The sequence below is a fragment of the Chiloscyllium plagiosum genome, unplaced genomic scaffold, assembly GCF_037043375.1.
Source record: "Chiloscyllium plagiosum isolate Xiang-an unplaced genomic scaffold, Cpla_swu_hap1 HiC_scaffold_25, whole genome shotgun sequence".
Classification (NCBI taxonomy): Eukaryota; Metazoa; Chordata; class Chondrichthyes; order Orectolobiformes; family Hemiscylliidae; genus Chiloscyllium; species Chiloscyllium plagiosum.
The window spans coordinates 16,514,317-16,529,004 of record NW_028270163.1 but is presented as its reverse complement, the minus strand read 5'-3'; the positions used below and the strand labels follow the sequence as shown (position 1 = coordinate 16,529,004).

Sequence of the window (14,688 nt, the reverse complement as noted above, 5' to 3'; positions counted from 1 at the left end):
TCCAGATCTAAGGGTCACTGTTTAAAAATAAAGGGTCACTCATTTAAGACAGATGAGGAGATTCAGTTTTCCCAGAGGGTGGTGCACCTTTAGAACTCTCCTCCTTATAAAGATGATGGCAACAGATTCCAGGCAAATAAACCAATCAGTACCCCCAGAAGTCAGAGTTGCTGTGACAACATGCACTTTTGCAGGCATGTTGCAGTCGTGCACCATGGATTGTGGTGGCTGAGGCAATTATTTTATTTCAATCACATGGAATCCCTCACACTTTTACTACCTAGCGCCAGGGTATGTTGAATGATTTTGAGGTTGAAACTTAACATATCTGGTCAAACCCACTTTCATTGGCCATCAACTCACAAGGTGGGACTTGAACAGAACAGCTTCGGGCTCAGGGACGGAATGGCAATATGTCCATGTAGCTTTTGTTTCTGCATAGGTTCCCTCCTGAAGAAGGAAATTCATTCCTAAGTGTTTTTGGTGACAAAATATTCCACAAATTCTGTACATTTTGTTTTTATTTGTTCATGGGATGACTAAGCCAGCATTTATTGCCCATCCTAATTATCCAAAGGACAGTTAAGAGTCAACAACATTCCTTTTGGCCTGGAGTCACACATAGGCCAGACCAGATAAGAACATCAGATTTCATTCCCTAAAGGACATTAACAAACCAGATGAATTTTTGCATTGACAACCAAGAGCATTCACTACCAGGTTAGCTTTATATCTAGACTTTTTATTGAATTGAAGTCTCACTATCCACTGTGGGGGCATTTGAACCCATTTCCCAACACATTAGCCAGGGTTTCTCGATTACTAGTCTTGGAGACATAACCATTAAGCCACTGCCTCCACTTTGTAATGAAGGGCAAGAAGAGGCCACTCAAGACCATGAGCCTGCTCCACCATTTTCAGCAAGACCGTGACTGATCTGATTACTCCACATTCCTGACTGTATCTGATAACCTTTCACCTCTCTGCTTATCCATCCCCTCGGCCACCAAAATATCCAAGGTTTGCTTAGAGCAAATTGGTGCCAACAGTATGGAGTTCAGCCATTATTACTGCTGAGGTGGATTTGGGAACTGTTTTGGCAGAGATTGTGGAACAGTGGTTCAGACCTGTCTTCAGGCAGACAATTGAAGAGTAATTGAGATACCGAATCTAAATGATCAGCTTCTTGCAGAAAACCTCTTCAATTATTTCATAATGTCTTTTACCACAGCTTTTGTGAGACAGCGGTATGGCCCATTGATTCATTCAATACTCAATTCCATATGGTATCACATAATCTTGGACTGAGCCATAGGGAGAGCTTGAATAGGCTGGGGCTGTTTTCCTTGGAGCGTCGGAGGCTGAGGGGTGACCTTATAGAGGTTTATAAAATCATGAGGGGCCTGGACAGAATAAATAGACAAAGTCTTTTCCCTGGAGTGGGGGGAGTCCAAAACTTGAGGGCATAGTTTTAGGGTGAGAGGGCAAAGATATAAAAGGGACCTAAGGGGCAACTTTTTCAGGCAGAGGGTGGTGCGTGTATGGAATGAGCTACCAGAGGAAGTGGTGGAGGCTAGTACAATTGCAACATTTAGAAAGGATCTGGATGGGTATATGAACAGGAAGGGTTTGGAGGGATATGGGCCGGGTGCTGGCAGGTGGGGCTAAATTGGGTTGGGATATCTGGTCGGCATGGACAAGTTGGACCGAAGGGCCTGTATCCGTGCTGTACATGACTATGACTCTAATTCCTGGCTGCTAAATGCCCACAATTGGATGGCAATGGATTAATTATTCCTAGTGACCTCACTGGGGATAGCGCAAAGGTGCACTCACCTGAAAAGAGCCTTCAAGTTCTCAGGAAGTTCTGTACGTCCTGCGTAACCAGGATTCATTGTGATAAAGATGCCAACCGATAGAGTTAGATTGATCTCTTCACCCATGAAGTTAAAGCGTTTCTTTTTGTCTCGGATTGCATCCTGAATGGATTTCACCTTTACAGACATCAACAGCAGACAAATCTGTCAAATTCTGATCACCACCAGACAGCACTGGTGTCAATTTTTGTATCTCATCTCCATGCAGAGAGGACATTAGTTTCGAGATGTACAACAGATTATGGTCTGGGTGCTGTATGTAATGCTTTAAAATGTCTGCTCCACGCTTACAACTTAGGTTTCTAGTTCCTTCTATATTAGAAATACTCGAGTAATAGTCAATTTTTTTTGACTACCTTTTAAGGTTAAATTTGTGAGGCCAATTATTACTTGGATACTACTTTTGAGTGGCTAAAATTCATACCCGTCAAAACTCATACCGTATCATTAGCAGAAGCCCAATTGATCTCTAAAAGAATAAAGAAAAAAAACACAACAAATTGCTGTGATTCTGGAAACCTGGAGTGGAGCGGGAAGGCTGACACACTGACACAGAAATGTTGATCTGTTCTCTGTGAAGAACTAGGGTCGACTTTTATAGATACATGGGAAATTCCAGATAGTTTGGCCAAAAATAGGGGGTGGACCTTTAAATGAGATCGACTATTACTTGAGTATATATGGTAGTTCTGTTTACTTCTCTCAAAATCCACGCCCAGGGTTTAAAACAAGTGCAATGAGCATCAAAAGTAATCAGAATCAAACCAACAATTTGATCCATGGACCACAATGAGCATTTTCATTAAATTACAGTTGCACTACTTTGTGGTTTGTTGTGAGTTCAATAACAATGAGCAGCCTAACATTTTGGAGAGACAATAATGTACTGAGTGTACTAACAACAAGAAGACCATGTTGAAGTGATCTTTCTTATGGTTTGTGTCATGTTCATTGCTGACAATCCATTAAGTGGGGGAATTGAAATAGGAATTCAGGAGTAGGCCATTCAGCCCATCACACCAATTCTGCCACTTAATATAATCAGGTTTGATCAATTAGCCTTTTAATTTTTTTTTCCATGGAATGTGGATATCACTGGTCAGACCAGCATTTATTGCCATCCCTAAATTGCCTGGAGGCCAGGTAAGAGTTAAACACATTGCTGTCAGTTCGGAGTCGCATGTAGGCCAGAGCAGGTAGGGATAGCAGATTTCCTTCCCTCAACTGAACTGGGATTTTGCAAAAATCAACAGTAATTTCATTGTCAACATTAGACGAGCTATTTTTCATTCTACATTTTTATCAAATTTACATTTCACCATCTACCAAGATGTGATTTGAACCATGTCTTCAAAATGTTAGCCTGGGGTTCTGCATTACTAGCATAGTGATATTACCATTATGCTACCATATCCCTGAATATGATAATAAACCTCCCCTACTACAATTCCTTTTGCCCAGGCGATTCCCACAAACATTTAAGGCATCAGTAATCAGAAATTCATCAATCTGGAATTCAGTATGTTTAATACTCAAAGGCTGAGCCTCCACAATCCTCTAGGGTACACAGAATTCTTCAGATTCTGAGTTAACAAACATTCTCCTAATTTTGGTCCTAATTAGCATACCCTTTATTCATGAATTATGCTCTCATTCTAGATTCCCAACCAGGGGAAACATAATTAGACCTTAAGACCGTAACAAAGAGGAACAGGAGTAGACCATTTGACCCATCGGGCCTGTTCCACCATTCAATGGGATCACGGCTGATCCAGCATTCCCCCTGACCACTTTCCAGCCCTTTCTCCAGGGCCCTTGATTCCTCTCCTGATCAAGAACCTATCTCAGTCTTAAAATATACACAAGGAATCTGTCCTCCCAGCTCTCCATGGCAATGAGTTCCAAAGACTCTCACCTGCCGAGAAAATAAATTCTTCCTCATCTCAACTTTAAACTGGCACAGCTTTAATCAGAGATTGTGCCCTCTGGTTCCCGAGACTCTTCCCAAGGTGAACCAACCGCTCAGCATTTACCCGACCAAACTCCTTCAGAATCCAACATGTTTCAATGAGATCACTTCTCATGTTTCTAAACTCCAGAGAATATCGGCTCAGTTTACCCAATCGCTCTGGAACAACCTTGTGAATCTTTGTAACACGACATCTTTTGGCAATAATAACCTTCCAGAGGTAAGGAGACCAAAAGTGCACACGGTACTCTAAACAAGCTCCTATACAATTGAAGCAAGACTTGAATTCACCTGTACTTCAGATCAGGCAGAGTAAAAAGAAAAAGCCTCAAGTTTAAGCAGTGTCTTATCTTTTGTCCTGCGTACACTTAAAAGTACCTCATGTCTCATGAACCTTTTTGAAGTGCAAAATTGTCCATGGGTGCTACATGGGTATTTTCCAGCAAGGTTACACACATAAAGCAGGTAAACCTTTGATATTTAATTTCTTCCAGCAAAATGCGTTGAGAAATGGCAGTGCTCAAACTTGGCAAAATTCACTGCTTTCACAGTGTTTATTCAGACCTGAATCTCTCTCCATCCCTTTCAAAACCAATACATGAAGGCAGAGACATTAGGAGCTACCACTTCCCTGTTTCAAATAGGATCTGCAGTCAAACCACTGGTCTGTATGTGGAGTTACATTTAGGTAAAAACATTTAGGTGTCTCGAAGACACGTCCTCCTACCGCCTCCTCGACCATGACCCCACCCCCATCACCAAACTATACAGAACCTCATCACCTCAGGAGACCTCCTACCCACAGCTTCCAACCCCTCACCGTCCAATTCTACCTCCTTCCCAAGATCCACAAGCCTGACCACCCTGGCTGACCCATTGTCTCAGCATGCTCATCTCTACCTACCTTGACACTGACCTATCCTCCCTAGTCCAGGAACTCCCCACATTCACTCGAGACACAACCCATGCCCTCCATCTCCTCGAAGACTTCTGTTTCCTCAGCGCCCAACGCCTCATCTTCACCATGGATATCCAATCCCTCTACACCTCCATCTGCCATGACCAGGGCCTCCAAGCCCTTCGTTTCTTACTCTCCCAACGTCCCCAACAGTACCCTTCCACCGACACTCTCATTCGTTTGGCCGAACTGGTCCTCACCCTTAACAATTTCTCCTTCGAATCCTCCCACTTCCTCCAGACCAAAGGGGTAGCCATGGGCATCCATATGGGGACCAGCTATGCCTGTCTCTTTATTGGCTATGTAGAACAGTCCATCTTCTGTAGTTACACAGGCACCACTCCCCACCTCTCCCTCCGCTACATTGATGACTGCATTGGCGCCACTTCGTGCTCCCGCGAGGAGGTTGAGTAATTCATCAACTTCACCAACACATTCCACCCTGACCTTAAATTTACCCGGACCATCTCTGACACCTCCCTCCCCTTCCTAGACCTCTCCATCTCCATTAATGATGACCGACTTGACACTGACATTTTTTTACAAACCCACTGACTCCCACAGCTACCTGGATTACACCTCTTCCTACCCTACCTCCTGCAAAAATGCTATCCCATATTCCCAATTCCTCCGCCTCCACCGTATCTGCTCCCAGGAGGACCAGTTCCACCACAGAACACACCAGATAGCCTCCTTCTTTAGAGACTGCAATTTCCCTTCCCACGTGGTTAAAGATGCCCTCCAACGCATCTCGTCCACATCCCGCACCTCCGCCCTCAGACCCCACCCCTCCAACCATAATAAGGACAGAACCCCCCCGGTCCTCACTTTCCACCCTACCAACCTTTGCATAAACCACATCATCCAATGATATTTCCGCCACCTCCAAACAGACCCCACCACCAGGGATATATTTCCCTCCCCACCCCTTTCCGCTTTCCGCAAAGACCGTTCCCTCCGTGACTACCTGGTCAGGTCCACGCCCCCCAACAACCCACCCTCCCTTCCTGGCACCTTCCCCTGCCACCGCAGGAATTGCAAAACCTACACCCACACCTCCTCTTTCACTACCATCCAAGGAGCCTTCTACATCCAAAGTTTTACCTGCACATCCACCAATATCATTTATTGTATCTGTTGCTCCCGATGCGGTCTCCTCTACATTGGGGAGACTGGACGCCTCCTAGCAGAGCGCTTTAGGGAACATCTCTGGGACACCTGCACCAATCAACCACACCACCCTTTGGCCCAACATTTCAACTCCCCATCCCACTCTGCTGAGGACATGGAGGTCCTGGGCCTCCTCCACCGCCACTCCCTCACCACCCAACGCCTGGAGGAAGAAAGTCTCATCTTCCGCCTCGGAACACTGCAACCCCAGGGCATCAATGTGGACTTCAACAATTTCCTTATTTCCCCTTCCCCCACCTCACCCCAGTTCCAAACTTGCAGCTCAGCACTGCCCTCATGACCTGTCCTACCTGCCTATCTTCCTTTCCACCTATCCACTCCACCCTCCTCTCTGACCTATCACCTTCATCACCATCCCCATTCATCTATTGTACTCTTTGCTACCTTCCCCCATCCTCCCCTCTGACCTATCACCTCCATCCCCACCCCCATTCACCTATTGTACTTTATGCTTCTTTCCCCCCACCCCCACCCTCCCTCTCATTTATCTCTCCACTCTGCAGACACCCTGCCTCTATTCCTGATGAAGGGCTTTTGCCCGAAACATCGATTTTCCTGCTCCTCGGATGCTGCCTGACCTGCTGTGCTTTTCCAGCACCACTCTAATCTAGGCTGTGGAGTTACATTTGACAGTCTGACCTCCAAATTGAATGTAAGTGGTCACCAATAGAGTTGGGGATTGGGGAGGCCAAGATAAGAACCAATAGCTTAAGGGCAGTGCTTGTCACTGGCCACTCGGGTGTTTCCTTTCTTCCTGGTGGTGGAAACTGAATAAAGATTCGTGCACCTTGTGTCTTTCACTGTGTCTCACACCTGCACCCACACAACATGGGGGCTGGGGAAAAAAATAAGCACTACCGCAGTTAGGCGGTAGTGTGGAGGTTTTAAAAAAAAAGGAAAAAAAAGAACATAAGAAAAAAAAGCCAATGGCTTCTACCACAGAAGAAAGATTTTTTTTATGATTTTGCTTCAAAAATGATCAAACGCCATATTCTGAATGGAGACGTTATAGTCTAAGAGAATGGGCCTCAGAATCTGTTCCCAAGTGGGCAGAAGGGGTGATTTTTCACTCGTATAAAGCGGAGAAACACCAGAGATTAAACCAGAGTGGTACGAGATTCTGTCTATCCAAACAGGTGACCTGCTTTCCTGCTGACCTTGCATAGTACAACCAGAAAAAAAAAACAGCAAAAGCAGATGCAATCCTCATGTTTCATGATCTACAGATTCTCAGGTCAATCTTTTGTTGAACACCAGGCATATTCCTGTTCCTCTTCAGACAGTGCCATTGTTATCTCAAGTATCTCCCTGGCCCATGGGAGTAAGCAAATTGATTTAAATTTCTGGTGTGAAGCTCTAATGTGTACACAATTACTCCTGGAGCCACGCGAGACAGTAGTAAAGAGCAAAGCAGAATTGGCACCACAGAGTGTCATCACTGGCGAGACTTCATTCATTGCCATTGACCAACTAGCCTAAAAAGGTAGTGGGAGGTCTGCTACATTGGACCACTGCAGACATTCAGGAAACGTGGAGAGAGGTAGGAAATTCCGCGATATTGATCCAGTTATGCCGAAAGAATGGCAGCATCTGTCCAAGTCAAGGGGCTGAGCACACTGCGGGGCCGGCTGTACAAAATGTGCCTGAGGATAATTTTAATTGAATTTAAACAGACATTGGATCAGCTCCAACTAATAATTGTCAGTATCAACAGGAAACAAAGATAAGGGCTATTTAAGCCGTGTTCTCTTTTCAAACATATCCATTGATGGATGGTTCCCCCTGGTGGCACATTTAAAAAGCACCTCAGGAGGCAGCAGGACACAACTTCCAAGCAAACAGCAGTGTTGCTGGAATGACCAGAGGAATATCCGATAATCCCATTAATGTTTTAAAAAATTTTCAAGCTTCAACAAACAACTTTATTAAACTTTCATATTTACCTCTATTACATCAAGTATAATACTATTTATATAGCTCTGTTAAAATGAGTCAGTGATTTATCTTTAGTCTGAATAAGATCTGGGCATCTTTGGCAAAACCAACATTTGTTGTCCATTACTCATTGCTCTGGAACAGGTCAGCTGCCTTCTTGAATTGCTGTAGTCCACCTAGTGCTGGTACTGTCAGAATGTGATTAGGAAGTGAAGTTTGCTCCAGCAACAGTGAGGGAAATATGATACAGTTCTATGTTAGGATGTGTGAGACTTAAAAGGGTCCTTGGACATGTGTCTGCAGCCCTAGTCCTTCTAGGTGGTAGTGGTCATGCACGTGGAGCCGAAGGGGCCTTGGTGAGGAGCTGCAATGCATCTTGTAAATGATACACACTACTGCCAGTGTTCATCAGCGTTGGAGCAAGTGAATGGTTACAGCAGCAGATGGACTGATGATTGAATGGGCTTATTTTTGCCTGGATGATGTTGGATATTTGGAGGATTGTTGGAGCTGCATTCATCCAGGCAAGTACTCCATTACATTCCTGACTTGTACCTTACAGATGGGTGACAGGCTTTGAGGAGTCAGGTGGGGGAGTTACTCATCACAAAGCTCACAGCCAATGGCTTGTTTTTGTAACCACGATACTTTGGGATTCAGCAACAGTAATTTCATGAAATGTCAGGGAGAGATTATTCAATGATCCCTCATTGCAGATAGTCATTGTCTGGCACTTGTTTGGCATATATTTGCGACTTAACAGCCCAAAGTAGAGTACTGTCTAGGTCTTGCCATACATTACCATAGCCTGCTTCTGTATCTGGGCTCTTGGGAGATGAAAGCACTACTGAACATTGAGCAATTATCCGGAAATATTCCCAATTCTGATCTTATGACAGTGGAAACATTATTGATGGAGGAGTCGAAGAAAGTTGGACTCAGGGCATAACCCTGCGGAATCTTGCTCTGCTGTCTGTCAACTGAGTGTATTCATTTCCAACAATACCCAACCATCTTCATATGTGCGAGATATTTTACCAAACAGTGGAGTTCATTTCCTCTCTGATTCCCACTGACTTCAGTTTTGCTAGTGTTCCTTGATTCCCCTCAGACTCAAATGCAACTTTGATGTAAAGGATGGTCCCTCTCAGCTCTGCTCTTGAATTCAGTTCTTTTGTCCATCTTTAATCAAGACTTCAATGAAACCAAAAATGGTGTGGCTCTGTTGGAACCCAAATCAGATGTGCAGTGCCACTTGACAGCACTGTCAAAAATACCTTCCGTCATTTTACTCGTGATTGAGAAGCAACTGGCTGATGGAGAAGCAATTAGCCATACTGGATTTGCCCAGTTTTTTGTGACCAGAATATACCTGCATAATTTCCCATTGTTGGGTAGATGCTGTTGTTAGTAGTGTTGCAGCTGTACTGGGAACAGCTTGTTTATGGGTGTAGCTAATTCTGGAGCTCACGTTCTCAGCACTATCATCAAGGTATTGTCAGGTTCCATACCTGTCAGCCTGGAGTGAATCGTATTGGCTGAAGACCTTCATCTATGATGCTGGGGACCTTCAGGAGGAGCAACAACCACTTCTGACTGAAAATGGTTGCAAATGTTTTAGCTTTGGATTTTTACATGCTGGGTTTCTCCATTATTCAAAATGGGGATATTTCTCGAGTCTCCTCCTCCAGTTAGTTGATTAAGAGTAAGCTTCAGTATTATCAGAAACAATAACAGTCAAACTTCTTGATTCAGGAAGGAGGAGTTTAGTCTGACTAACTTCTTTGGTATTATAAAGCAAGTATGGATTTAGAGGTAAAAACAATGACTGCAGATGCTGAAAACCAGATTCTGGATTAGTGGTGCTGGAAGAGCACAGCAGTTCGATTTTGAAGCTCCTTGGATGCTGCCTGAACTGCTGTGCTCTTCCAGCACCACTAATCCAGAAGTATGGATTTAGTTTGATCTGGTTAAACATCACTTTTCAAAGAAAATTGGAAAAATGGCAACATGTGGTAAAAGTTGGAGATTTATATGGTAAGAGCAAGGTCATGGGATTAACCAAATGGTCAGCACAGGCATAACTGGCCAAATGGCTTTTCTATGTATTGTACACTTTAATAATCAAATAAACACAATTGTTTACAGTAAAACTCATACAGTAAAACTTGCTGGGTGCTGTCGGCAAAAGGCTATTTGTTATGTTCATTGTTATGGGCACAAAGTTTGAAAGCTAGTGATGGATAATAAACTGTCTGAAGACCAGGACACAATAAATACTCACTGGGGCAACTTTCAATAGGAGAGTCAGAAGACTGCAAAGTTTCAGGGATCAGGGCTGTTTTTTTTTTAAATTTAGCTCACTGGCCTAGATTCAGAATGTAAATTGCACAAATCTAAACTGGAAAGGGTAGTGAAATGAGACAGGTCAAAAAACATTAGAAAGACAAGCTGTGTGTGTGTGGCCCAAATAATGGTTGATGGAATTTAATACAGCAAAATATATGCTGCTACAGATCAGAAGAAAAACAGATGCCACATAAAGTGATGTTCAAGTTCCTAATATAAAGCTGAGCAAGATTGAGGAGTTTCAGTTGACTCAATGTACAAAACGCTAACCAATATAGAAAAGTGATCAACCAAGAAAGCATTTTGCATGACAATAGGTCGTTAGAATATAAATCAGAGGAGATAGTGATTACACTACATTGTCCTCAAGTCAAACTGCACCTTCAATATTGAGTCCAGTTCTGGTGGGAAAGCTTGAAGAGATTTGTTCCTGTGTTGAAGACCCTAATTGGCACAGGTCTAAGTTATGTGCATAGAGTAGAGAAATCTGGGCTTTTCAGTCTAAAAAGGGGCTGACTAAATGGGGCTTTTATTTTATCGTGTGGTTTGATCCCATGCTATGATTCAGGTTCTCTACAGAGTAGTCAAGGAGGAGGCAAGGCCAAATACTGTCTTCAGGCTAAGACTTCAAAGTAACATTATTTATTTGATATATTCTCTACACTAAATACTGCTATATATGGTAATCTCAGAAATACCAGGCTCTGATCTTGCAGTTACTTTAGGTAAGGACTAATCTAGCTTCTTCCTATATGCATGTCAGTATGCTCTCGAGGTTCACTTCCTACATGTAGACGTGTGTCATTGTAGTTTATTCTAACTTTGCCCATACTGTGCAATTTGATGTGCAGCTCCAAGGTACCATGACAATGTTGCTCTGGGGTCCTAAGCCCTTACAACAGCTTTCTTTAAATCAAGAAAATAGAAAAAAAGTTAACTGGAAGATTACATGAAATGAAAATACAGGAGTCAAACCACAGATTCATAGGTACACAAGAACAGGAATAGGCCATTCAGCCCATCACGCCTGCCCTGCCATTTAGTACAATCATGGCTTCTTTAACATACCAATATGCCTTACTTACTCCATCTCCATAACCCTTTACTCCATATGTAATCATAAATTTATCAATCTCTACCTTAAACATACTCAAAGACTGATCTTCCACAGCCCTCTGTAGTACAGAATTTCAAAAGTTTACAACTCAGTATGGTGACGCGGAGTTAAAAAAGATTATCGTCATCATAGACATGATTTTTAAATTGTTCCCCCATGGTTCTGGACTCCTTCCCCAATGGGGGAAATATCTTACATCCCACCTCCCCATCTATCTTTTTACGTGTTCTGTAAGTTTCAATTAGATCATTTTTCATTCTTCAATGATCTAGAGAATACAAGCCCACTTTGTTCTCTCTCTTCATACAACAGTCCCATTGTCCCAGGAACAGGTCTGTTGAAACTTTGTTGCACTCCATTCTTTCTTGAGATAATGAGACCAAAAATGCACACAGTACTCCAGGTGCAGTCAAACCAAGCTCCTATACAATTGAAGCAAGACTTCACTACCCATGTTCTTAAATCCTCTTGCTACAAAGGATAACCTTCCATTAGTCTTCCAAAGTCCTTGCTACACCTGCATGCTAGCCATCAGTGATTCATCAACAAGGATACCTAGTTAAAAATCACACAATACGCAGGTTATAGTCCAACAGGTTTATTTGGAAGCACTAGCTTTTGGAGTGCTGCTCCTTCATCAGGTGGTTGTTGAGTATAAGATTGTAAGACAAAGAATTTATAGCAAATGTTTACACTGTGATGTAACTGAAATTATATATTGAAAATGACCTGGATTGTTTGTTAAGTCTCTCATCTTTTAGAATGACCATGTTGGCTTCAGTTCCTTCATATATAAATCACAAAACTTCCTTAAAAGTTAAATTCTCAAGTGAACTTTAACAATTGGTGACATGCTGGCCCAGATAGTGTATTGAAGGTGTGAGCTTCCCTGTGTGAGACTGTCAGACTGATTCTAATCTAAAAAACGGATTTAAAGAATCTTACATGGATTCATGCAGTTTTTGAGCAAAGTAAAATGTAATTCTGCAAGTACAGATTCGCCCCACAAACTTATATGAGTATGGGTGCATATGGGTGTGTGTGTATGTGTGTGTTGGGGGTGGGGGGGGGGTGCGATTATGGGTGTCTGTGTGTGTGTGAGAGAGAGAGACAGAGAGAAAGAGAGAAAGAGCGTGTGTGTGCATGTGTGTAAAGGGCTGTAAGCCTGTGAGAGGGTGCGTGTGTGAGTATATGTGTGAGCGCATGAAACAGGGTCTGCGTGAGTGTGTGTGTCTGTAGGAGTGTGTGCATGTGTATGTGTAGGGGTGTGTGTGCACATGTGTGTAAGGGTGTGTGTGCGTGTGTGTATGTATAGTGCAATGGGGTCACCTGCAGTGTGACATGAACCCAAGGTCCCGGTCGAGGCCAACCCCATGGGTACCAAATTTGGCTATCAGCCTCTGCTCGGCCACTTTAAATTGTTGCCTGTCCCACCTTGGAGGACAGTCACCCAAAGGTCTGAGATCGAATGCCCTGGACCGCTGAAGTGTTCTCCGAGTGGGAGGGAACACTCCTGTCTGGTGATTGTTGTGCACTGCCCATTCATCCGTTGCCGTAGCCTCTGTTTGGTCTCACTAATGTACCATGCCTCAGGGTATCCTTGGCTGCAGCGTATGAGATAGACAATGTTGGCTGAGTCGCATGAGTACCTGCCAGGTAGATGGTGGGAGGTGTCCCCGCGCGTAATGATGGTATCCGTGTCAACATTCTGACACGTCTTGCAGCGTCTACCGTGACAAGGTTGTTGTCTGGTATTGTCCTGAAAGTCAGGCAGTTTGCTATGAAAAATAATCTGTTTGAGGTTTGGTAGTTGTTTAAAGGTGGTGTAGGGAAGGTCTTGGTGAGGTGCCCATCCTCATTGATAATGCGTTGCAGGTCGTAAAGAACATGGTGTAGTTTTTCAGCTACTGGGAAGTACTGAACAACAAAGGTTACCCTGTCGGTCGCAGCACGTGTCTGTCTCCTGAGGAGGTCATTATGGTTCCTTGTTATGGCATGTCGGAACTGGTGATGAGTTGAGCATCGTACCCTGTTCTTATGGGGGCAATCTTGAGTACTTCCAGCTGCCTGTCACATTCCTCCTCATCTGAACAGATCCTGTGCATGCGTAGGGCATGTCCATAGGGAATGGCTGGTTTAATATGTTTCAGGTGGAAGCTAGAGAAGTGTAGCATCCATAGGTTATCCATATGTTTGCGGTAGACTGAGGTGCCCATCCTTGATGGAGATGCATGTGTCCAAGAATGAGACAGATAGTCGAGAGTAGTCCATGGTGAGTTTGATGGTGGGATGAAACTTGTTGATGTCACTGTGTAGTTTTATCAGTGACTCCTCGCCATGGGTCCAGTGGAAGAAAACGTCGTCAATGTACCTGGTGTATAGTGTTGGTTGGAAGTCCTGCATAGAGAAGAAGTCTTGTTTGAACGTGTGCATGAAAATGTTGGCATATAGGGGTGCAAATTTGGTCCCCATGGTTGTTCCATTGTCTGGATGAAGAACTGGTTGTCAAAGGTGAAGACGTTGTGATCAAGGTTAAAGCGGATGAGTTGTAGGACGGTGCTCGGAGATCGGCAGTTGTTGGTGTTGGGTACTGAGGCTGTTGCCGCAATGCCAACATTGTGTGGAATGCTAGTGTAGAGTGCTCAAAAACTGCATGAATCCATGTAAGATTCTGTAAATCCGTTTTTTACATTAGAATCAGACTGACTATTGTGACACAGACAGCCTCACACAGGGAAGCTCACAGCTTCAACACATTATCTGGGCCAACATGACACCAATTGTTAAAGTTCACTTGAGAATATAACTTTTAAAAAGGTTTTGCGATTTACATTTGAAAGAACTGTAACTAACATGGTCATTCTAGCAGATGAGAGACTTAACAAACAATCCCGGTCTTTTTCAACATATAATTTCAGTTACATCACACTGCAAACTTTTGCTATAAATTCTGTGTCTTACAATCTTATACTCCACAACCACCTCTTAAAGGAGCAGCGCTCTGAAAGCTAGTGCTTCCAATTAAACTCGTTGGACTGTAACCTGGTGTTGTGTGATTTTTAACTTTGTACACCCCAGTCCAACACCGGCATCTCCAAATCATGTAGGGCACCTAGGTCCCACTGTATTTCTCCACTTTCCAATATCTTACAATTTAAAGAATACTCTGTCCATATGTTTCTCCTACCAAAGTAGATAACCTTATATTTTCCCACATTGTATCTCATCTGCTCTGTTCTTGCCCATTCGCTAAATCTGTTCAAAACCTCCTGAAGCTGGTTCATATCTTCCT

At 43.5% G+C, this 14,688-nt stretch overlaps 1 protein-coding gene across 1 annotated transcript in view; it reads right to left on the bottom strand.

Annotated features, from left to right (window-relative positions):
* Positions 1-14,688, bottom strand: part of dnah9 (dynein, axonemal, heavy chain 9) — a 528,899-nt gene that overhangs the window by 373,747 nt on the left and 140,464 nt on the right. The window contains exon 29 of the mRNA XM_043714478.2: positions 1,837-1,994. Coding sequence (XP_043570413.1) covers positions 1,837-1,994 — 158 coding nt within the window. The remainder of the gene's footprint in view (positions 1-1,836; positions 1,995-14,688) is intronic.